A 23,821-nucleotide genomic window follows, 5' to 3' on the forward strand; every position below is an offset into this window, starting at 1 on the left:
CTCGCCAGCTGCCCCATGTTTCAGCTGGTTCCCCGGGCGTTACAAAGGATAGGCTGACACTGTTCACTGACAGCAGCTAGCTAACGTTAGCTTAATAACAATAAGTCAACTGTGCGGGGTTATGAACACATGAACATCAAAACTCAAATTAGCTGAGAGAGGTTCATCCTATCCCTCTGGGTATGACGTAGTCACTGACTGTTGAAGCTCCTGCGTGCTTACGTCTTGAACTCTGGAAGTGCTGCATCTAGAACTGCAGGGGCCCTGCAGGGCAATGCGTTTCAGCTTTCTCGAGAACCGCTCACCCAAACTACTTCACACTCGACACCGCACTTACTTGGGTCCTCAGAAACACACCCGCCAAGTGTGAAGCCGATCAGATGAATGGTTGTTGAGAAAATCAAAAGAGACACGGAGATTCCTTCCATTTCAGTTAAACCACTATCACTTCTCCAGCTTCAGCAAATAACGTTAATACCCACAAAATTGAACACCTGTCATCGCGTTTCTGTGCCGAGCAGAATTCACCCTCTGCACTCAAAAACGCTCCTCTCTCCTCTCAACTCCTGCAGGGTTGCCAAGCAACTGCGCTATCAAATACATGCAGTAAGTGCCACACGTTGCTTTCCGGCAGAGAAAGATGAGAGCCCGACCGAGAAACTAGACTGACCCCGAGGTCACGCGGATGAGAAGCTCTGCAAATAATTACAAACACTGAAAAACTATTTATGCCACACTACAGCTTGAAGTATATGTCCATGCACGCCGAGTCCATTCTGACCTCATGTTAACAGATTTATTTACACACAGGCCTCTCTGCAGCGGGACCATCCAGCCCAGGAAACAGGACATACAGCATCAAGCTGTTTTTGGTAACATGTTTGGGTTATCGTCTCCTCTTTTATCTCCCCTTGCGTGAATGCTGCCAAGTGATTACACAACGCTGTACATTCCTGGTGCCTGGTATCTGCTGCGAGAGATCCCCCACGGAGCATAGGGAGTCAGTCTCGCTCAGGCCCAGAGGTGCACTGTAAACATTACATTGTACTGTTGGGAAATCGCTGACACTGACATCCACCAGCATTTCCAATCAAGCAATCCGTGCAGGATTTTAGTGACGGGAGTATTTCCTCGATTGCTGAACCTCTGTCCAATCAGAGAAGTTGATTCGTAACAGAATAGCTCAAAGGAAATGAATATGATGGAGAAACTCCTGCCCTTGGACTAACTTAAACAGGATGAGTTTTCCTTTTCTTCTCCCCCACCTTCCTCCTTTGTTCAAGTGGAGAATATTCTGGAAACAGCCAGCACGAGATGAAAAAGGTACTCCTATAAAAACGCTTTCTCTCCAATCAAGACAAGTGGAGAAAAGGCAGATTGTACTGGATGTTGAATGTGGAGAGAGAACAACAAACCAAAACCCGAGGTTCTCCAAAGATAAACACTGAAAGCTCTTGGGGGGGGGGGTTAAGGGCTGGGTGGTGTGCATGTGTGTTTCTACATTTATGTGTGTGTGGTGAGAGCACACGCATGCGGGATAAGTCAGGAACCCCCACCTCCCCCCCCTTCCACTGAAACATTTCTAAAATAGCAACCGCAAACCAGACAGAATGTAAATCTGCACTTTGAAAAGGGTTGAAGAAAAAGAGCTTTGAGGGACGTAGAAAAACAGGTATTCATTTCAGCCCATTTACAGTTCCAGGAGCATAGAAATGGGTCACAGCACTCCAGCTCCACTTGGACTGTTGAAATAGGACTCCTGGTTTTATTTTCTTGAGTAATGAATTACAGGTTTTTCCACCGGCTGAAGCTCAATTATATTACAGCTCCTGAAAGCTTCATCATGCCCAGGATGAAGGAATTCAACGCGTAAGCAAAGTCGAATAGAATTGTTTAATTGTATCAGCATGTTTCAGGAAAAATCTGCAAGAAGGAGCGAGAGGAGAAGAGAGGAGGAGAGAGGGGAGGTGGCAAATGAGCAAAATTGACTAAACTGAACTGCTGCAATTGCAAACTGAAGGATCTGATGTGTGTTTGTGTTCCACAGAGCTGGGATTAATTACCACAGTGCTAGATGTGATCAGTGTAGGTGTTCATGATTTGTCTTGTCAACACATTTTACTTCCTGTAACACTTGTTACAGGCATTTTGGAGATAAAAGGTTTTCATTGGGCAGGAAGCAGCAACATATAAGAAATCCTATCTATAGCTATCAATCGGTAGTGTCTTGTTCTTGTCAGATAGAGAGGATTGGAAGTGATATGTTATGATTATGAAGCAGAAGCTCGTGGAGCGAGCAGGGCTAGCATGCTAACTTTAGAGTTGAAAACAATCCACCGCTTTAATCCAACACTTTTTTCCCTGCATGCCTCTCTTCTCTCCTGCCTGTGCTCATTCATCATGACAGTATATACAATCAATACTTCCTGCACCACAGGTCAAGCCTACTCTTCAGCTCAAAACTGCCAATTGACAACTGCAGAGCCCCAATATTTCACAGGTCAAAGTTCAATCAGACTGATCTCTACTCTCTGCTCCCGACAGAAGCAAATGCATCACTGCTCCAGTACGTTTTTTTTTCTTTGTTCTGTCGGTGGCAGCTGCTCTTATGGTGGACCACAGCCTCAAAATAAGAACAGTTGCCGCTCTGGCACATTCACAGTCCAAACACACATTCTGCACAGAATCCAGGTCAGAATCTGGTTTTTACATCACAATATCTTCAAATGACAGATGACAATCTCATCTGAGGGAATAAACAATCTTCACATCTACACACAAGAGAAGGATTTTCCTCTCTGGCGCTGGCTCTAGCCTTCGCTTTCCACTCTTCGCTGCATTTTTTCCAAAGGGTGGTGGTCTGTGTTAGGTTTGTCTCCAAGTTCCCAGCTCCTCCATCTTTACTTTCACTTTAGACCACTTAAATAGACTGTAATGGGGCAGTCAAAACAACTTGATGATGTATGATTGTATACAATTAATTGTGCAGGCTCACTTATCAAGTTTTTAGCCACAAAACTGAGCGTGTGTTTTTTTTTTGGGTGGGGAGGTTTCGAGTGATGATTGTGTTGTAGTGTGAGGATAAAGACAAGGGAAAGTCCAACAACTCCACAGTGGATCTGATGGAAGCTGGAACAACAGAACAGTGTCTGAATGCTCAAAAGGGAGCGACAGAGGGGGAGAACAAGAGCGAGAGGAGAGAAAGCCTGCAGCACATTCCCCACAAGACACTCACTTCCTGTCTGCGAGTCTTACTCAGCACCCAGGAGGAAGAGGAGGATGAGGCCCTCACACACACACACACCCTCATTATGTGGGTATAAGAGCAAGCGAAATCATATTCTCGAAACAATAAAAGGGGGAAAACATTAAAAAATATAATGATCATACTCTCACCGGAGAGCCGCTGGCGTCCAAATGAAGCCGCGTGAGAAACATTTCAACACGTAATCAGAGCAGCTCCTAGCATTAGCATCCTCTACACAGGACATTAAGCAAAATGGCCGCACCTACTGTCTAACATACTGACACGATGACAGCACACTGAAAATACCTGAAAACCGTGTACGTTCTCATCGCCATGTGCAGCTGTTTTTCCGCTCAGACACAAAGCGACCCAATAACAGTCTGTGGTTTAGGAGCAGGAAAACAAATTAGTTCAATGAAGAAAATGATTCACTTAGCCTAATTGCAGGTTGTTGTTGCAGCTACTCGGCAAACATGTTGTTACGATGTGTGCACACACTGGCCCACCAGGAGGCTACGCTCAGTCACAGACACCACGAAACTCTCATCTCGGCTGGTCTGAGCAGGGAAACTCACAGCTCTTCAACCTGACCCACACACGGCACAGAGCCCCGCCGATGTCCGCTTACAACACTCATGGAAAACCTTGTTACGCATGCAGACACTTAATTTGGATAATCTGGGTTGGAGAAAATGTTACCTCTTTCCCACACTTGCCCCGAGTCTCTTAACATCATAATGAATGCAAAAAAAAAAAAAGAAGAAAAAGTCCTCTTACACTGCTCCCTGTGCACATAAAACTATCTTTCAAGCCTCCATGCCTGTGTCAAGGTCTCCAAGCCATTAACTCGGGAGTTCTATTCTCGGGTGCCAAGAGCACAACAGTTAAACCCAGATGGCTGTCAGGGTGAGATTTTGTTGTCACTTTACACCCTATTTACTGATCTGAGCCCAGGAACCTCGTCCCTGCCAATGCGTGAGACAGTAAATTTGTAATTGCTGAGCAACAATTTCCATTTTCTCCTGATGCAAACGGTGCCAGAACAGGGGAGTAAAATGCAGCTGATCTAAATAAAGGGCAGTTTAAGTGTGTACGCTGGGATTTTGCTTCAGCGTGGAGACATGCTGGTGAGTCACTGGCACGTATTTTAATGGGCACCAAGTGCTTCTGGGTCATTTTTATCCTCCACAATTTATGCAACCCCTGACTTCATGGCTCTTCTCCAGTCTGATGTCCCACTCTGACCCCTTCCCTGTATCCTCGGAGTGCAGCGAGATTTACAATCAGGAAAACATTCTCAAATACCTGTTTAAAAGCTAATAATTATTACCTATAAGGCCGAGGCAAATATATCCATCGATGTTGTTTCTTGGGGCGATATTTATCATTTTATTTTGCTGAGTTAATGGTCTGCGTCTGCTGTCAGTGACAGGGAGCTAACCCAGTGGCACGAAGAGGCCAGCGACGGCAGAGAGAGGCAGAGTATTTTCACATCTAACGCTGTGAATTCAGGTTTTATTTCAACCTGAGCTGAGCTGGTTTGCTGGAGCAGTGGAAAGATTAGCCAAGACTGTTTTGGTGAGTTTTATTTCTAGTTCTATTTCTGTCAACGTTGAATGAAGAGTGTTTTACGAGTTAACAAGGCAATTAAACCAGTCTTACAACTCAGATTCACAGAAAGTTGGGACTCTGTGTAAATAGAAACAGAATGCAATCATTTACCAAAGTGTCCTGAGCCCCTGTAGTCACATCCTTCAAACAATGTGTTCACAAAGCGGTGAACCTCGCTTCATCCTCGCTTGTGAACGACTGAGCTTTTCCAGGATGCCCCTTTCACACCCAATCATGATACAGTTTTATTTCCCTGTATAATAAGGAAACACACACCTCCATGAATATAGCAGCAGTCACCGGTTGTTGGAAAAGCTGTAACATATCGCCCAACCCTATTTTGGATTTCAGCCACATTGAGGTCAAATTTTTCTGACCACCTTAAAAACTATAGCGGTCTGTCTGCTGTGTGAGTCAATCAATAACTAACAGATAAAAACAAATAAAGTAGTACATAAATAAAGTGTACATTTAAAATATATCCAAAGCTCAAATTTTCCTTTTTATTAATTGTCATCTGCTATTAGATTTCACAGCAATGTCGCTTAAACTGACTGAATCAGGCCAACACGTCCATGACAAAAGCATGTAATCCGACAGAGTGTCAGGCTCATCACACTGCAGCTAACGTTACCCTGCATCACACCATAACACTAATGAATAGGCAGCAAAGCTAAAGTACTTGATCCAAGTGTTCAGGCATCGATCAACCAATCAATCAGGCACAGTGTACACCACAAAAAGGGGTCTGATCAATACAGCGTGATTATCATTTATTGGATGCAAATGAAACTGAACTGCAGCAACTAGATTTAATCCCTGCATCGAAGACAAAATGTGTTTAACATCTTCATGCTGTAACAACTCTTAGTTCATTGATCGACTAGCTGCAAAAATGCCCAATATTCTGTGGAATAGCTTCTCCAATGTGAAAATTTTCAGTTTTTTCTGTTTTATATTGCAATAAATGAAATATTGGGATTTTAACTGCTGTCAGACAAGACAAGACATTCACAGAGGTCTTCTTGGGCTCTGGAAATTTTGGATTTTCCATTATTTTGTGACCTTTCAAACATGAAGCAGTTTATCGAATAATCAAGGACATAATTGTCAGCTGCATCCCAATTTTAAATCTGACTGTAGTGAAATAGTATAACATACTGTAATATAAAATATATATACGAAAACTGAAAAAAATCTATGTCACTGTCACTCAAAATCCGTCTTGTATCTGAAGAGCAAAGGCCTGACAGCGAATTAATGTTTAGCCACACTGTATTCAAGCAAGTGTACATCACAGCAGCTTAATTAAAAATTAGCCAGTGACACAACAATGCCTAAAAGAGGTGGTTGTGAATACTGTTTCCACTGCAGAGTGATCTCTATCCATCTCTGAAACATAATCTGGAGTCACAACATCTGATATCTATCAATTCTGAACCAGACCGTCACTGAATGCAAACGAGCTCAGACGTATCACCTGGATCTATCAAGAAAACTTGATGCTGCTGTTGTTTGGGAAGAGATCGCAGCATGATTCGACCCGTGGCGCTTTGCCGAAGGTCCAGCGCACTTAATTTTCCAGGACGGGGAAGCCAGAGATACCGTCACAGACAATAAAACACTGAGTAAAAATATACTGGAGTTCCCATAAAATTATTTCATGATAGACCAAACTGGCCCCAAGAACACGATGTACCACCTCAAAGTCTCCATCTTATCCAATGAAAACACAGCCAGATGTTTCGAAGCTCTGACCCAACTGGATGGGACTGAAAGATTTATTCAGACTTAAATTTACACCTACGAAGACGCAGGAAAAATGAGACAAGGACCTCTGATTCAGTGAGTTGCAACAAATCTAAACCATGACTCCAGCTTTGTGGACTAATTAGTGCATCATGTGGAAAACTCAACACATGCCAGGACTGTGTACCAACATGACGCGACCAGACATCCTGGATTCTTCCGGAAGGCCGGAGGTCAAAGGTTACAGCAGTTTCACAGTTGAGATAGTGTGACATTTAATCCTGCACCTACAACTCAGCAGACAGTCGAACACAGCAGCCGTTTCTACTCTACAACCCAGCTGCAACGTCAACATGAGCAATGTGCGCCATGATGTCATGATGCAGCAGTTGGGAAACAAGATGCTGGCAGAGATACGAGACCAAACTAACAAACTGTAAAGTCCCAGTGGACTGGATGGATTATACGTAACACATACAGACGCACACACAGACGCATTTGGGCACGGCGCGAGACGTGGCGCGTGGTATGTCCGGGACGCTCGGATTTTAGGGCCGGCCTCTGGTTAAGTTGTTTTCCTGGAAGAGTTGGGGATGACATGGAGCTTTGAGGAATGTACCGAGCAGCGAGGCAGCAACCAGGACACTCTCAAGGGGAGCGACGTGTGTGCGTGCATGCGTCTGAGTGTGTAGGATAAACATATCAAGACAAGCTGCTCGCTGAGGGTTTCTCCAAACTTAACGCACGAGTGTTACCGGCAATGTGGACACGCTTAAAACCGTGCTTGTTTTAATTAGAGTCTGATTGTGAGTGATAACGGTCCTCCTCCTGAGGTCCCGTCTGGCTGCTTCTCAGCTCTGGCTTTCTATAGGGAATCCAGCCCTCTTGCCTAAGGCTCCACTGCTGCACACAGTTGTGTTTTGAAATGTGTGATAAATAACCACGGCCCGTGCGTTTCCAGGGACCTCTCAGCAGAGACTGGCCGGCCCGGTCTTTATGAGCCTGTCATCGCTTGTTTAAATGTTCACTGTCACTTGCACGTCATTAGAGGCGGGATCACACGGGGAGTAAATTTAATCACCACAACAGAACACACCGTAATACAAGGCTGCGGCTAACGATTATTTTCACTGTTGATTACTTTCTGGAGTCACCGGCTGGTTGGAAAATGCCAGAAAATGGTGCAAAACGTCAATCAGTGGTTCCCAAAGCCCAGGATGACGTCGTCAAATGTTTTGTTTTGTCCACAACCCAAAGATATTCAGCTTACTGTGACAGAGGGGTGGAGAAAGCAGAAAACATTTGCATTTAAGAAGCTGGAACTTCACTCAGACTGATTCTCAAAATAGTTGCTGATTAAATTAAGGATTTTTTAAAGGGAGTCTGGCATTGCAGTGGCCGTCATGTTAGTAATGTACACAGCCTCTTCCTGCAATTACAACTTTCAGTTCCCTTTTGTTAATGTCAGCCAAAGCTTTTGTATCAGCTGCCTCTTTGTGCAGACTTTCACTTTGAGAAGTCAGAAAACTGCATGTTCAGGTCAATTTCAGTTTAGTCTAAAAACAAATGCACACCATGGGAGTTTGTGCAACGACATCTTGTGGTCGGGCCGTGCCACTGCATCCTTCAGCACAGCACCACATCACTCATGGCCCCTTCACGTCCTCTGAGCTGTTCAAGCTGTAGTTTCAGGCGCTTATATGACTGTGAACTTAACTTCTTTCAGTGTTCAGCATCTCATCCAGTTGTTCGTGACGTGGTGGCGCTGACTGAAAGCCCAAAGCTTACTGACTCGCGCTAATTGCCCTAATTGATTCGTTCCGGATCTCGCGCATGATATCTGAAAGTTTCCCAACAATGCCAACGAGGAGCGCTAAAATGTTAAGTCACCGGAAGTAGTAATTATGTACTCAAAGTGTCATTTTATGCGCCAAAAATAAACAAAGGGCAGCCAGAGAGCTGCAACCCCGTGCAGCTTCTCGGAATCGACGACAGGCTACAATTAAGGTTACAGCAGATGAAACGTGGACAGCACAGAAGCTGAAAACGTGAAAACACTTAAACATGGCACCAACTTTCTCCTAAGTTACCAACTTAATTTTCCTCTTTTCTTTTTTTTTTACCTAATAACATGATTTCCAACTTCTTACGGTCCACCCGAAACCTCTCCTCAGTCCACTCCGGATCTGGCAGCGGATGGGGTCCGCTCAAATCCTCCTCGGATCCCGGGAGAGGAGAGTCGGTGCTGCGCTCGCTGTTGGAGCCATGGTCCGACTGCTGCAAGTATCCGCTTAAAGTGTCGCACTGGGCAGCCATTGCGCTGCGCACAAACTTCTCCAGTGGCCAGGTTGTCTGCCGAGTTAACGGAGCGCCGCACAGCACACAGCGGGCGTACCAACCAAGTCCTCGGGAAAGTTTCACGTGTCATCCCGAGGAGGAAAAAACGCGGAACTCCTCCCACAAACACCGAGCATCCACCTCCCCCTGGGCTCCTGCGAGGGCTTCCACAAGTGACTGTTTGTGAGAAATTCACTGGATTCAATTTGTGTTTTTGTGGGACCTGGACTTTTATTATGGGAAACTGCAGAGGGATTAGAGCCAATTATAGCCAACAAAATCATAGTCATTATGAGCTGAAAATCATATTACAGAGTCAATTTAACACAACTAGATATGAAAATAAAGTCGCTATAAACGATTGAACACAAAGGCAGGCTTGACTTGAGTATTTCATTGCCACTTTTCAGCCAGGCTGGCAGTTTATAATAACACCCCATGCAACCAATTTATTGGTTTATAGAGGAAACACTACACATCCTGAGAGTGGGTGAAGGGAAGCGATACAGGAAGGAGAAGGCAAAACAAATGAAGAGCGAGCTGACATTAAGTCAAACAGAGTGAAAAAGGAGCCAAAACCCAGAGAACAAAGATTCTGTTTATGTGCTGATGTTGAATAAAGTAATACAGAGCCAGGAGGTGCGATAAAGGTCAGGGAACTCAGTAATGTACACAACAGAAAGTTGCTATAAAAATATGATTGTGGGGTTTTTCTAGTGGCCAGGAAATGATTGATGATGTTTTCCGTATGTTAAATCTACATTTTTATGGTTTAAGCTGGTTTCTATTAATATTTTGTATTTTGCGATCTGCCCTCCACAACAGGAACCTGCCAAGCCAATGATGCTGGACCGTCATTGTTATTCCTCATATTTAAATGAACTCATGTGAGAGTCTCACTTGCTGGCCATGTCGGACTTCAGATAACCTGATGTCGACAACCTTCATCCGACAGCTGGAGCTTTTGTCACAGAGCCAGTTAACCTCGGTGCTGCAGTACCGCGGCGCTCTCACTGTCCATTTCTTTCTTTTGTGGAGTTAAAACTCCCATCATCTAAGATTAAAGGTGATTACTGTGCATCTGACAGTTTCAATTTAATCTTGACAAAAAACATGAACTGCATTCAGTTGCCCAATTATTAAAATGTTTCATTTCAGCCATTGCTTGTGTATGACTCGTCCTCACTGATCACAGTAGCCTGGTTAAATCGCATCAGCACAGCATTGCAGAGATGAAATATGTGTGATCTGCTCAATTAAATGTGTGTACACCAGCTTCACCAGCAACTGTGCTGCAACAAGCAGAGGTGAGAATAATGGGTGGTTTAATTTCAATGGACAGAACATCTCTTCTCATTTTCATTTCACTGCTAAAGCAAGACACAATAACAGCCACTATTCATACGAATAACCATTTACTAAATGGGCCTGAATTAAATGCGAGACAAGCATGAGAAAGTTATCCAGGAGAGAAACTGCCTGATGTAAAAGCACTGGGCGGTAAAAAGTAAAGGCTACCACCTAGTGGCCATGTCAATAATAGAATCAGGGGCAAACTGATTTGCTAGTTATACAATATACACAAGGAAGTATGTTATGCCACAGCAAGGTAGATCAGAACTTCAGTTTACTTGTGTGCATTGCCAAGAAACAATTTACAATTCACTTTTTGATTAATGTTTTTAATGAAAAATGATGAAAAATAAATCCAGTATAGTCTTGTACAATCTATTAAATGAAAAATAGACCATCCGGCCACCTCAAACTAATAATAGTAACAATAGTTATAATAATAATAATAATAATAATAATAATAATAATAATAATAATAATAATGCCAATTTAAGAGAAAAATAAACAGTAAAAACAGTTAAGTCAAGTAAAGTCCGAGTAGAGAAAGTGCCTCAAGCGAACAAAACACCTCAACTAGAACCAGTGTGGATGAGCATTTGAACCAGTATTGTCATATTTTGAGGTGTTCAGGGAAGCCTTACTCTCTTCACATTGCAAACTTCTGAGTCCATTCTCTGGCTACTTTGTTGTACCTGAAGAGAAAAGAGAATCAGAAGAAGTTTCTAAAGAGTAGTTGACTGATTCAAGTTCTTCCGCCTGCCAAATTCTGTGGCTTTTTGTACTCACTGTTGTCTGTCTGATTTGTAGATGTGTGCAATGTCCGGCACAAGTGGATCGTCTGGATTTGGGTCACATAGCAAAGAGCATATGGATAATAAAACTAGGGGGGAAAAGGAGTCAAAAATCAGTATGCACACAGGTTTCAATTAAAAAAGAAATGACTTTTTTAACTTCTGAGCTCGTTCTCCATATACCAATTTAAATACAAATGGACAAGCTTTGATTTTCTACTCCTTCATATCAAAATTCCCTTAGCCACTACTTTCATCACAGATACTTGAACATTCCCTCATTTGCTCTTCCAATTATGCAGTACAAGCCCTGAAATTTCACAATTTTCAAAGTGACAAAAGTACGCAGGGTGCAGAGGTTCGTTTTTGTATAATCAGGCCTGAAAATCCTGTTAACAGTGTTCATGGAGGCTGAAAAGCATTCATTTGGAAGAATCCAGATTTGGTGACAGCACACTGGATTATGTCACCCAATGGGCTTCACTGATGTTAACAAACCCATCTTTGGCATTCCCTCCTCGTGTTATCTTTTGCTTCAACATCCTTATATAACCTCAAGTATATCAAGTTAGGGCAAAACACAATTCTTATTTAATGAAAACATAATTTGCTGCCAATTGACCCTCCTAAAACATACATACTGGTCCTTTAAACAAATCTTTCCTTTTGACTTCAAACTAAATCTTAGGTACAAACCAGAGCCTATGCAGTGCTGCCTTAATGTACTATAATGCACTGTACAGGCGAAATGTAGACGTTAGTTACCTTTTGACACTGTAAGAGCAGGTGACCACTGTGACCTCAAGATGTCAAGGCAGATGCTACCATTGCTGTTTATGTTTGGGTGATAGATTTTCGTTGTAAAGGCAACCTATGAAAATGACAAAGCAGTGATAAATCAAATAACATGTTTTCCAAAGTGGATTCTGAAGGTGGCTGAGGGTCTCCATGAGAGGACACTCTCGTAAAATACATATATTTAATCATATACCATTTATGCTCTGAGCAGGGCTGCAAACAACAATTCATCACCCATTAATGTTCTCTATAAAATGTAGGAACATACTGAAACTTGCCTGTTATAACAAGGTGATGCACTTTTGAGCTACCTCATCGCTAAGCTATATAATCTTACCTTTGGTGGTTTAAAAGGATAGTCAGTGGGGAAATGGACCGAAAGGAAGAACACTCCTCCAGTATACGGGCTGTCATTCTGAAACAGAGGGGGAAAGGATTGTTAAACTATGCCTAATACTGTATCCATATGTGATAAAATGCTAGAGAGCAACCACACATTTAGATTATTATTTGCCTTTCTTTTGTTAAAGATTCCCTTTGCTTAAATTAAGACATTGCAGTATTCCCCCTTCTCCTATTGTCTCAGCTAGGCCATGGGCTTCAGTGAGGAACATTGGTATAGAGTGTGCTAGTCTGTGCTCTCCATACATAATAGAAAGGGCTGTAAAGTCAACATAAAACACTATTGTCAAGAGATCTAGAAGCAGCTTGATTTAAAAAAAAAAAAATAATAACACAGGAAACCAATCCAGAAAAGCTCACCGGTCCCATGATGCTTGCCTGCCAGTGAAACACTAAGGAAACAAAGATAAAGACATAATCTCTGAGACCATTGTTTAATATCAAGGTTTTACACCCACAATCAAATAAACTGCATCACAGTCCCCAAAGCACAACAGTATTGCTAACATATTGACAGGGTGTCGGAATACAGGGATAAAAAGTGAGAATGTGACAGGTTTCTCAACACGTCAGGTGTTCTCACACTTACAGTCGTCCCCTGCAGGTCCGGCTGAACACGAAGCGGGAGGGTCCCTCCTTAACTCGTTTAACTCCTGTACAAATCGACAAACAACAATTTTAGCGCTTGACAGCTTCCGCCTTCATATAGCGTTACTTACAATACTTTACAATGCTAACTAAGTTTACAGTTTAATAATCCGTATATTAACGTCTGCGGACGACAGACTGAAACTCCAGGAACTGAAAATACGTTGACAAGAAGCCAGAAACACACCTCAAAGTGCTTTCACATTACTCGCCTGCTAGGCCAACTTTAGCTGGCAGCGAAGTTAGCGCATTTAAGTTTATATGCTTAGCTAAGCTAACTGGCTTCTGTGTAGTGTCATCGCCACTGGCACGAAGTACGGACTTGCTAGCAGTAAAAGCTGTCTTACGAATTCATTTCATAGCGTTAACATATTTGCAAAACGCTGGTACAATAATCAACCACGCTGGGCTATCAAATAAGTGCGATTAGATGACTGACTAGCTAACGTTATAGCGACGCTTCCGTATCGCTCGAACCTTTTCTGTACATTAAATAAATTACGAAAGGGCGAATACTCTTACCTTCTGTATTCTTTTCAAAGCCATGGCAAATGCTTCAGAAGGGCTTAGACAAGCTACTGAGTTAACTTTTACAGCTGTCAGCTACAACTGCGCTCACTTTCTGCCGACTCGGTGTTATTTGTTTTGACAAACTGATTATTTCTTTTGTTTCCGCGTTTTTGTTCGACGACGAGGAACAGACCGGTGCATTATGGGAATGCGAGTTTTCAGCCAATCGTCTTAAAGGGGCCGTTCACCGAAACATGAGCTTTAAATCAGATATGCGGTTTAGCTCCCGGCCATAATTCCAACTCATAGCTCACCTTGCACACTCTTTCACACCTTCAGTTTCCCACTCAAACCTTAAAACATTCCAAATCTTTCACGTATTATGAGTTTTATTCAACTATTAGATTACATTTATACTTTCTGAAAATATTCCACTTTGAAGTTTAGTTACAGTGAAAAAGGAAAACCTTCAAACTAGCTCACCTTCAACCTCTTTAAAGTCATTCACACACTCGCGCAGAAACTTCACTCAAGCTACAAACCAGTCAAAACACTTTCTAGCAGCTTTCTAACAAACTTTTTCATATCTTTCATACAGTATAGGGGAAGCTTCTTGCTCTCTTTCATGTATTCATACATGTGTGTACAAGCAGGCACAGACACATTTTCACACCTTTTCGAGTCTTATCTACTCATTCATACTTTCAGCTACAAAGTATGGCTGCACTCAGAACCACCTACTATATACTACAGACAAATGCAGTGTAGAGTATGTACTACATACTGCATGCTGTTTTTCATAGTGGTACGCAGTATAAAACTGTTGAATTGATTTATTTATGCAGCATGCTTGGCCAGGCTCAGCCAGTTTCCAGTTTTGGTAAGCAGGAAGAATAACAATGGCAAACCCACGGTTACCATGGGGTATCCCCTAATGCTCTTAAAAAAAAAAGGAGAACTTATACATGTGGATGTTCCTGAAGATTAACATTTACTGGAGAATGGGTAACGCCTATCTGATGTTTGGAAGGAATCTGATTCAACCACATTTTTTGCATTACTTCAGTGCAAAGGTTCTCCTGGCATTTCTGTTACTTTGCGTCATGTTGTCTTTGTCCTTGCTTCAGTCAACTGGGTGCCTTTCAATAGGACTTGCTGACTGATTTTTGTTTGTGTTAATGTCCATGCTGGTTTGGTCATACTGTGATTATTCCCTCCTTGGCAGAAGCAGCATAATTTCAAGAAGATATGCTTAAAAAAATGAATGTAAAGACAGAGTACTGGGACACAGTGAGTGAGGTAGACTGGTGTGATGCATACTGGAGATTTTTGTAGAATCAGTACAACATCCTGGTATTTTTTGCATACTCAAGATTTTGCTTTTGTTTGCATACTGTATAATACATGCTGCATTTTGGCCAAATCAGTACGCACTGCTAGTATGACAGGCAGGTTCAAATACAGCCTATGTTCACAAAATATGCTCCACTATGCAAAACATGTTTTACCAGTAAAGACGGAAGCAGTCAGACATTTCATTCATCTACTCATTCACACTTTCAGCCAGAAAGTACATTCGGCTTTCAAACACATTAATTCAAAATACAGGTGAGGATTATGAGGCGTTGGGATGGGGGAAGATGGATAAATGGCATCATCATTAGCACAAAATATTGGTGGGCTGTATAAAAACAAGGCAAAGTACAGCAAGATGTCAGAGGAGCAAGTTTATTTGTCTTATACCTCTCTGACACAGAGCCAAAATCCACCTTTCAAAATATAACAAAATGGATGCTAAACTGTACTGAAATAGAATGAAATTAACTCACAAAAAATATTGATTAAAAAAGAAATTTTAGTACAATAATGGAGCAGGAAAGTAACAAATGTCTCAAAATTTAATAAGGGAAATAAAAGTGCAGCAGATTATATAATCAATCAAAGGTGCAGGATAATAAGGAAGTATTTAATTTAGATTGGAAAGGGGCTAAAGTTGGGGTGCATTTAGGATCATCGGGAAGCTGATTCATTCTGTGTGCAGCATAATAGCTTAATCCAACACAGTGTTTGGTTTTGACTCAAGGCACTTTTAGCTGAGTGCTTCCTGAAGATCTAAGGGGCCCACTGGGTTTATATTCTTCAAGCATATCAGAGATATATTTTGGCCTTAAGCCATTAAGTAATTTATAAACTAACAGCAGCACTTTAATGTCTGTTCTATAACTAACTGAAAGCCAGTCTAAAGAAGTAAGAATGGTTCTCGCAGCAGCATCCTGAAAGGGTCTGTGGGGATCTATTGGTCTCTTGAGAAAAGCAAATGAGGGAAAATTGTTGATGAAGGCATGAACAAGTCTCCCTGAATCCTGTATGAACATGAAACTTCCAATATATGCTGATTGTAGATTATAGAAGGGTCATTATTAGTAGTAATTACTGCTTAAATATGGCTACTGACGCTCAAATCTGATTCCAACACCAACATTTGTAACGCGTGTAGTCCAGTAACAGCCATGAGGTGAGTTTAGAGTAACTTGCAGGATTACAGAATTTGTCCTGAAGGTAACATATACTCTCAAGTGGAAAAATCGAGCTCCAAGAACTGAGCTCTGGGATGAATGTGCACATCATAGTGATTGGTTCAGATTCATTATAGCAACATAGCTCCTTTTCCTCATATACAACTTGTGTGTATGACATGGCTGTTGACCTGAATGAAAAGAGTTTTCTCCATAATTTCTCAATAAACTTAGGATCTTACTTGGGTGTATTTAGCACAGAAGAATCTAGGTTGCATGTTTTTAAAGATGCATTAAGTGACTAAGAAAACTGCCTGACCCATTAGCAGCACATCCAGTTTCAAAATAGGCTGTCTCACACAAACACATGACTATCATAACAGATGGTAAGGAAACAAGTAAAATAATGCAAAGATTGGATTAAATATGGACAGGAGTTGACACAGTATCCACCCATGGCTCTAACATCTACTGCTGTCAGGGTTCGTAACCTATTAGCTTTGCAAAGTAGTTAAAAGCACATGATGGTCATACGTTGTTGTAATTCTACTGGACTGAATGTTTCGTTCCACATGGCACAGAGCTTCAGTCCAGCACAAGGAAATAGGAAGGGAAGACAGAGAACAGATAAACATACAGACACATACAGTACATAGGGAAAAAGGGGCACATCTGTCATCTTTCACGCCTGGACTGCTGCATACCTCAAAGCCACAGATTGCAGCAAATAAAGAGATTTTCTACTTATTTATTCAGTTATTTCATGCAGCACTGGGTGCATTGAATCACACAAATGCAAAGCTAATTTATAATATTTTCTTACATTTGCAGTCAGTGTCTGACACAGTTTCATGGATGTTAGTGTAAAACGTGTGCTGAATTTGAGTGAAATAATTTATCTAATGCAGGTGAAAAATACATTTTCAGCTGCTCTGCATACCCCCAGCTATTCCTTTTAATGAAATAAATGCTAATCTGGTTTCTTTGGGATTAAAACTCTGCTAAATTATTATTATTTTTAAAAAAAAAAGAAAAAAAAAAGAAAAGGAATTCAACTCTGACCTTGATGCTTGTTAATTGCTGATTTATTTTCAATGCCAAAAACAAAGAGATGATTTGACAAGATCTGTTTCTATTCTGGTCTTGGAAGCAATTTCACTTTTCATCAACATGCATTTTATTATTGGAAGTTTTAATGAAGACTGTAAACCCTTAGGAATATTAGGCACAGCACCTCCAGATACTTATGAGCAAGGTTAGAGGTAACAGCAGAAAGTGCACTTTATCTCATGAAACATTAACCTTGTGTAAAGAAGAAAGACATCAGCTCAATTGGAGCAGCTAGGGGTAGAGATAGCTTTTCTTCAAGACACACTAAGAGGAGTAGGTATCATAAGACCTTTTCATTCCAAATTCAGCTCACAAGTTATACTCACAGACATACTAATGCACAAGGATATCACTTTTGAGAAGGAACAAATGATTGCAGACACAAATGGCAGCTTTATCATTATGACTGGTCAACTATTTAACAAGCCTGTAATACTTGCCAGTGTATATACCCAACTGGAACGATAGTGTTTTTATTAACTCATTCTTCTCAATTATCCCTGAAATCGATAACCATCATTTGATTATTGGGCTGGACTCTAACTGCGTGCTATGCCCTACACTTGATGGATCTTTTCCCTTGTTTAAAATAATACCATAGTCATTTCTAACTTAATGAGCAATATGGGATGGTCGAGCCCCGGCGCTTTCATTTCCCAGCAGAGAACTTCTTTTCCTTCTTTTTGCCAGTTCACCACTCCTTTTCAAGGATTGATTATCTTATTTCAGATGGAAGGCTTAAACCCTCTCCCAGGCCTGCCACTTACCATAGCATGGTGCCCCTCTGTCTTTTGAGTTGGTTTTCACTGACCAGCTGCTTTCAGTCAAAGTGTGGTGCTTGAATTCTCTTCTGCTGTCAGATAATACATTAAAGACATACGTCCAATCCCACACCAAGTTTTTTATATTCCATTCCACGGTTGATTTATATTCATACATCTTGAATCTAGACAGTCAATATACCTCAGCACCATCTCCAGAAATCTAACAAAAGCCAACTTGTTTTCACTGAGAGGAGACTGAGTTTGATCTGGTTTCTAATCCGCAAAACCAGACAAACTCTTATTAAAATCCCAACATATGTTTCATGAGTTTGGTGATAGAGCAGGTAGGCTCCTTGCCCACAAAGCCCAGTGTTTAAAGGGATTATATGGAGCAATATTACAAGCAAACTTTCCTTATATGCTGATGATCTCCTTCTGTATGTTGCAATCCCACTGAGTGACTTAACAATTTAATCATTTAGTTGTGGTGGTTTTAAACTTCATGCAACTAACTGTGCAAGCAGGATATAAACCACTGGACTATGCTGACCCTATCACCAGCTGGTCGATTTCGTCAAGTCAAGATGGATGTTTTCTCTAGATTTGTGTGTTTGTTTTAAAAATATACCAGTGTTCATTGCTAAAAAACACTTTGACATCAGATCACCTTACAGAGGCAATTTGGGAAAAGATCTGTCAGTCCCTTAGTGTCATGTACGACACCAAAATTGAGCTTTAGCTTTCCACTCCCCTCTTTGGAGTTAGACCAGGGACGTATGATGTTATTGCTTTTACTGTCTTGATGGCTCTTTCTGTACAGTGTGTGTGTGTGCGTGCGTGTGTGTGTTTTGGGGGGCTTGAGATTTATTTGAAATGTTGCAATCTTAATTGATATTGTGATAAAATCATTCTGTAGAATCATAAAAAATGTAGGCACAACAACTGTGCTTCAGTATTTATGTCGATCATTGTGTTTTGATTATTTTAGCCTCAAAGTATTTGCAGCAAAACGTTAAAGTAGAAATATAAATGCATCGCCAAGCAGGAGAAATGAGCTCTGTCAGTGCTTCATTATTATATAATTGGATAATAGCCCACTGATGCATTCACATGTAAGCAGCACTTTAACGTTGTAACAGCCTGCGGTGGAACAACCTCCACCCATTTTATGTACTGTAGGTAGGTTTTAATTGTATAAGTGCATTGTGTTTCATGTGTTCATTCTGTGGAGTGGAAATATGAAGTATCATCAAATTTCAATACTTTAGCTCCTGAAAATGTTGCTTAAAAACACTGAAAAACTGTCCAGATTGTGACTGAATATCCCATCACGTGCAGCAAACAGCATTGTCTGGCACAGGCTACATATGAAAACACGCTTTCTCCTCCTGGTTGAGAAAACATGGAAAATGAATATTTTGTCCCGTCTTGACCCCTGATAGAAGATTCCGATTGTTAAAATATTAATATACTGAAAGTCTGTTTTATCTCGACCTAGATTTGTGTGCCAGCCTATCACCGCGGTGCACATGTGAACGCATTTTGTGCTTAAAGAAAAAAAAAAAAAATAGCTGTACTATCTCTCCAAAACGGGTTGTAATTTATTCTTCACACGCTATTGGTCATGGATCGATGCGCGTTCACGGCGCTCGGAGGTGGCGCGCCCGTGCTTCTGAGCATCGTTTGGGAGAAGAGGAGAGGAGAGAGAGAGACAGAGAGCTGTACCACACCAAGTGTCCACCGAATGTCTGCCTCTTCACGCTGCCAATGAATAATCCTCGCATTCCTATGTCTGCCAGTTGACATACTGAAGGCGAAGGACCAGGCTTCCACCTCTGCGAGGATTCAGGAGTCCAACAGCGGACTGCGCGTTTTTTCAGGTGAGCGCCCCCCCCCCCCCCTTCCTCCTCCTTCTCCTCCGGTGACCGATGTCGCTGTGGATGTCTGTGTATTTACGCGCTATTCAGGATTAAGGAGAGGGACGATCGCGGGCGCGGGGGTTTTGCGGTAGCTGTCCAAGGTGCTGAAACGGACTGTGGTAAAGAAAAACACAGCGTGTAGTAACGCTAGCGTCCTCATGTTAAGAGCAGGTTACATGACTTCGCTGTTTCCATGCTATAGGCTATTTAGTGTTGCAGACTAAACCTCCCAAAGATGTCGTGTGGGTGTCGTAAGGGGAAGGAAGAATGATGAAGCTGCAACGTGCATACGATATCCGTTACATTTGCACAGCCTCGCACGTTCCGACTATGGCTGCTCGACCCGAATGCATGTATCTAAGCTGCATTGTAGAGTAGCCTACCTCCTCCAGGGACGGTGTGTTGTTTTAATGCATTTACCGTTGTCAGGGTCCGGGTCTTCACCTCACCGGATCTTGTCATTTGCAATCTGAGGATGCATAGCGAGTGCCGTGTAGGGCGCGAGCATTGCTGCTGAATCCTCCGATGTCAACAAACAGTGAAAGGTTGTCACTGTTTCAGACATTGATTTTTCATCTGAGAATAGAGTGATCGTGGTCCTGAGTGGTGTCAATCATTGCTTTTCAAGTTGAACTTTTGCCCCATTCACTGGGAATTCGCATTGTGCCGCCAGCCATACCACCTGCAAAAGCAGCTCCCTTTCTTTAAAAAAAAAAAAAAAAAAAAAAAAAATGTCCTTGTCAAGACCTTGTGAAATGTGAACACATGTGGGGTTCAGAGTACAACGGGGTAGGAGCTCTGCACAGATGTTCCATGGGGAAATGTCATATATGTTGAAACGTGATCCCCGGCCACATGTCATGTAAATTGTTCTCTTCTTGGCGAGGTAAGGGCAAGTCAGTTCAGGCTCCATTGTTCTTCTGATGGACCAAAATATCCGTTCTGTCCACACCAGGAGCACCTGACATTTCCTGTGGCAGATTTAACTACTGGATCATGGCACAGACCAACAGCGGTGGGCAGGGGACCAACGGGGTAGCGGATGAGTCCCCCAACATGATAGTGTACAGAAAGGTAAGGTGGCTGCTATTTTTAGTCTGCACGTGTGTGTGTGTGTGTGTGTGTGTGTGTGTGTGTGTGTGTTTGGGAGTGTGTGTTGCTCTCTTGAAACAATTTCCTTGACAATGAGCTGTGTTTTGGAAATTGCTGCTACAAATGACGACGGTGTTCATGCGCCATGGTTGATTTAGGGTTGTAATGCTGCATCAGCTTGATGAGTGCATGGAGGGATCATGTCGTTTTTCACACACATCATACACAACATGCAAATATTCAGAGCATGCTCGCACACATGTACAAACACACACACATCATGAGACGCTGTGATAGGCTTGCACACATTTTCGCAGTTAAAGCATCATCTCTTATTGCGACATGTTGGAGGATGGATTTTTAACTGACTGATATTAATGGAACCGAGAGGAAACCAAGGGCTTTTTAACCATTGCTCATTACTCTGCCAGTGTTGTATTTCTTCATGGTTAAATCTGTTACGACATTAGAGAGTTGAGAGAGAGAGAGGGAGTGGAGAGAAATGGCCCGCTGCTGAGGCACCTTAATCCAGTGCTGCTCCAAACATCAAACAGATTAATGAAATAATAATCTGCAGGGAAGGTAGCATTTGTTTACTGTGAGGCTTGAGGTCCAATTATAGTTTACAGAAATTTCGAAATCTCTCATGGTGAGCGTGTGTGCGCTGCCCTTTGTGTCTCCTCCCTGCACAAAACCATCCAAATTTAAGACAAACCTACAAATAAGTCGTTCCGAAAATTGCTTTTGTTGCCATCAGGAGAGGCTTCTGTTCCCTGGTGGAGCTGTTATTGTCTCATATTTAAATGATGTTTCTGATCTGTTTTAGCATAATCCACGCTGCATATGTTACATTTCTTGCACATAAAATCCACTGCCTATAATTCTCTTATCCCAGGTATCATTATTCTTTAATTAAGTGGAGCTGCGTTCGAGCTTATGGTGTCCCACGAACGTATTAAACGTCTGCAGTATCACACCAGAGCAACAACAGCTGTGTGTATGTGAATTCAGCGTTGCCTGATGGGCAATGTAATGTTTTACTTCACTCTCGGATGCACCAATGAAGTGATCATTTTCTCATCTTACTTGTGGATGACTCAAGCGTTGAGTGAATTTCTTCATTTCATTCTCTTCACCCTTCAGCGAATGCTCCCATTCCATCTGCGACGGCTTCTGCACACCAGAACGAGGATACACTTAGCATGATATCATGGATTGACGGTATTTTATAGCACTCACAGTGTGTTAAGCAATATTACTGCCAGTGTGGGACAAGATTTGCTGGAAGAGTCGCTACGCTTGACGCAGAAAGGAGTGCTTTCTATTTTATAAGTCACAATTTTCAGGATCTTCCCAAAGCAGGACGACAGGCTCATAAACCAGATTGTTCGTAAAATAGGACAAATATTGAGGATAATGGAGGTAGATGAATGTGACTGCTTTTGTCATTCCTTGTGCGTTTTATTTATGGAGACGTGCAGGAAATCATGCCTCTTACTGAATTATCAAAATATGCTAAGGCATGAAAATTAGTTGCATCCTGTATAAAAGCATCAGATATTGACGTCCAGCTATTCAGTTACATGTGATGTCTCCTCCTTTCTCCTGCTATTGATCCGTCAGTCCAGCTTTTTCGATCATGCCATGAAGGATTGTACGACCAAATATGCAGACAAGCAGTCCAGCTTTTACCTTCAGCAACAAGACCTAAATATTGTTGTTTTTTTCCCACTTCTTCAATATTAGCATGCAAGATAGAATTTAGACTTAAAGAGCTGTTTGGTCAGATTAATATCTTGTCACCCAGCTTTCATACATCATCAAATGCTTCACTTCTCCGCACTTGACCACACATGGCCGCAGCTTGGCTCTGTACACTGACTGACCTAGATACACTGCAGAATGAAAGAACATGGTGAAGGCAGCGAGGATGAAATCGTGTTTCTGGAGTGGGTTTAGCTTAAACTGCCATTGGAAGAGCGCTGTCTGTAGACATGTGGACACCGCCAGGATGAACAGGTGCCCCGAATGCTTTTCAGATGGAGATGACTTGGCAGAGGTGTACCAACCCACACTGACTGAGCCACACTAAGACGAGGTGAATTCTCAAGTGGGAAACATGCTTTTATGCTCTGTTTTGCTGCTTTTGCCTCATGTACATCAATATCGTAAATACACAGTGGAAACGCTAATGTTGATATTAAGCAACTGGCCACATCTACTCGATAGTTGACAATGTGCTAGTAGTGTATAGTAGTGGAAGAATTATGTAACATGAGCAGAGCGAGTTTTATGGTTGAGGACGGCAGAAAGTGGTTTGATAGACTTTCCACCGGGAGCATAACTATATCCTTTCACTCTTTCAATCTTTCTTTCTCTGTGGCCTGTCCACCCCTCCACTCCTGTCATTAACGTCTAATGAAAATGGATGGGTGAGCTAAGGTGTTGACCTACTGCGTGGAGAAGCACGCAGAGATGTCTGTTTTCCTCAAGGACGCATGCATACAATCAGCTTGCTTGATTGCATGCACATACATACATACATACATACATATATACTGTACATACATACACATATAAACACACACACACATATATATGGACTGCAAACAGGCACACATGCACACACATAAATGTAAATACACAAGTACACACACCTCATTTAACTAGTTACATGTGCAGAAACACACACATACACAGCTGGCTTTGTGACAAACTGATTTATTGACAACAGTCGCTGCTGACCCTGAAAATTTAATCAGTCACCAAATATGAATGCAAAGAGGATGCTAACCAGCAATATGTCAGAACTCGTCTGGTTTATCAGGAAATGCCAATAAAATGTGCAGTGGAATAATTCATCTGATATGCATCGCATGTCTGGACCGTTGTTTACCATATAAAAGCCTTTGTTATATTATGCTGCTCTAAGGTTAACCATATCGGGCTTATATCATCAAGTGTACCGGATTGT

At 41.9% G+C, this 23,821-nt stretch overlaps 3 protein-coding genes across 4 annotated transcripts in view; 1 reads left to right on the forward strand and 2 right to left on the reverse strand.

The window, feature by feature from the left end:
• Window positions 1–9,009, reverse strand: part of bicc1a (BicC family RNA binding protein 1a) — a 55,519-nt gene extending 46,510 nt beyond the window's left edge. Inside the window, exon 1 of the mRNA XM_076743658.1 lies at window positions 8,731–9,009. Within this exon, the coding sequence (XP_076599773.1) occupies window positions 8,731–8,923 (193 nt within the window). The 5' untranslated portion in view covers window positions 8,924–9,009. The remainder of the gene's footprint in view (window positions 1–8,730) is intronic.
• A 1,545-nt stretch (window positions 9,010–10,554) lies between these two features.
• Window positions 10,555–13,632, reverse strand: LOC143328537 (ubiquitin-conjugating enzyme E2 D4-like). Its single transcript, XM_076743722.1, has 7 exons — window positions 13,459–13,632; window positions 12,878–12,941; window positions 12,649–12,680; window positions 12,224–12,301; window positions 11,854–11,959; window positions 11,084–11,177; window positions 10,555–10,989 (listed from the first exon to the last, which is right to left on the reverse strand). The coding sequence occupies exons 1-7, from the start codon at window positions 13,480–13,482 to the stop codon at window positions 10,944–10,946; spliced, it is 444 nt and encodes a 147-aa protein (XP_076599837.1). The 5' UTR covers window positions 13,483–13,632; the 3' UTR covers window positions 10,555–10,943.
• A 5,846-nt stretch (window positions 13,633–19,478) lies between these two features.
• Window positions 19,479–23,821, forward strand: part of rgs7a (regulator of G protein signaling 7a) — a 50,947-nt gene continuing 46,604 nt past the window's right edge. Inside the window, exons 1-2 of one of the 2 annotated variants that reach the window (XM_076742827.1) lie at window positions 19,479–19,716; window positions 20,711–20,829. In XM_076742827.1, the coding sequence (XP_076598942.1) occupies window positions 20,752–20,829 (78 nt within the window). In that variant the 5' untranslated portion in view covers window positions 19,479–19,716; window positions 20,711–20,751. Of the gene's footprint in view, window positions 19,717–19,752; window positions 19,857–20,710; window positions 20,830–23,821 lie in introns of those variants that run through there. The other variant, XM_076742828.1, reaches the window with a different exon arrangement.

This window comes from Chaetodon auriga, chromosome 11, assembly GCF_051107435.1.
Source record: "Chaetodon auriga isolate fChaAug3 chromosome 11, fChaAug3.hap1, whole genome shotgun sequence".
Taxonomy (NCBI): Eukaryota; Metazoa; Chordata; class Actinopteri; order Chaetodontiformes; family Chaetodontidae; genus Chaetodon; species Chaetodon auriga.

Bases quoted from the DNA above. Each gene is read 5' to 3' on its own strand.
- LOC143328537 (XM_076743722.1), bottom strand. From the start codon at position 13,482: ATGGCTTTGAAAAGAATACAGAAG. The intron at 11,960-12,223 runs GTAAGATTATAT...TCATTTTCATAG, and splicing joins ATCCTTTTAAACCACCAAAG to GTTGCCTTTACAACGAAAAT. The intron at 11,178-11,853 runs GTAACTAACGTC...TTTCCCCCCTAG, and splicing joins TGCTCTTACAGTGTCAAAAG to TTTTATTATCCATATGCTCT.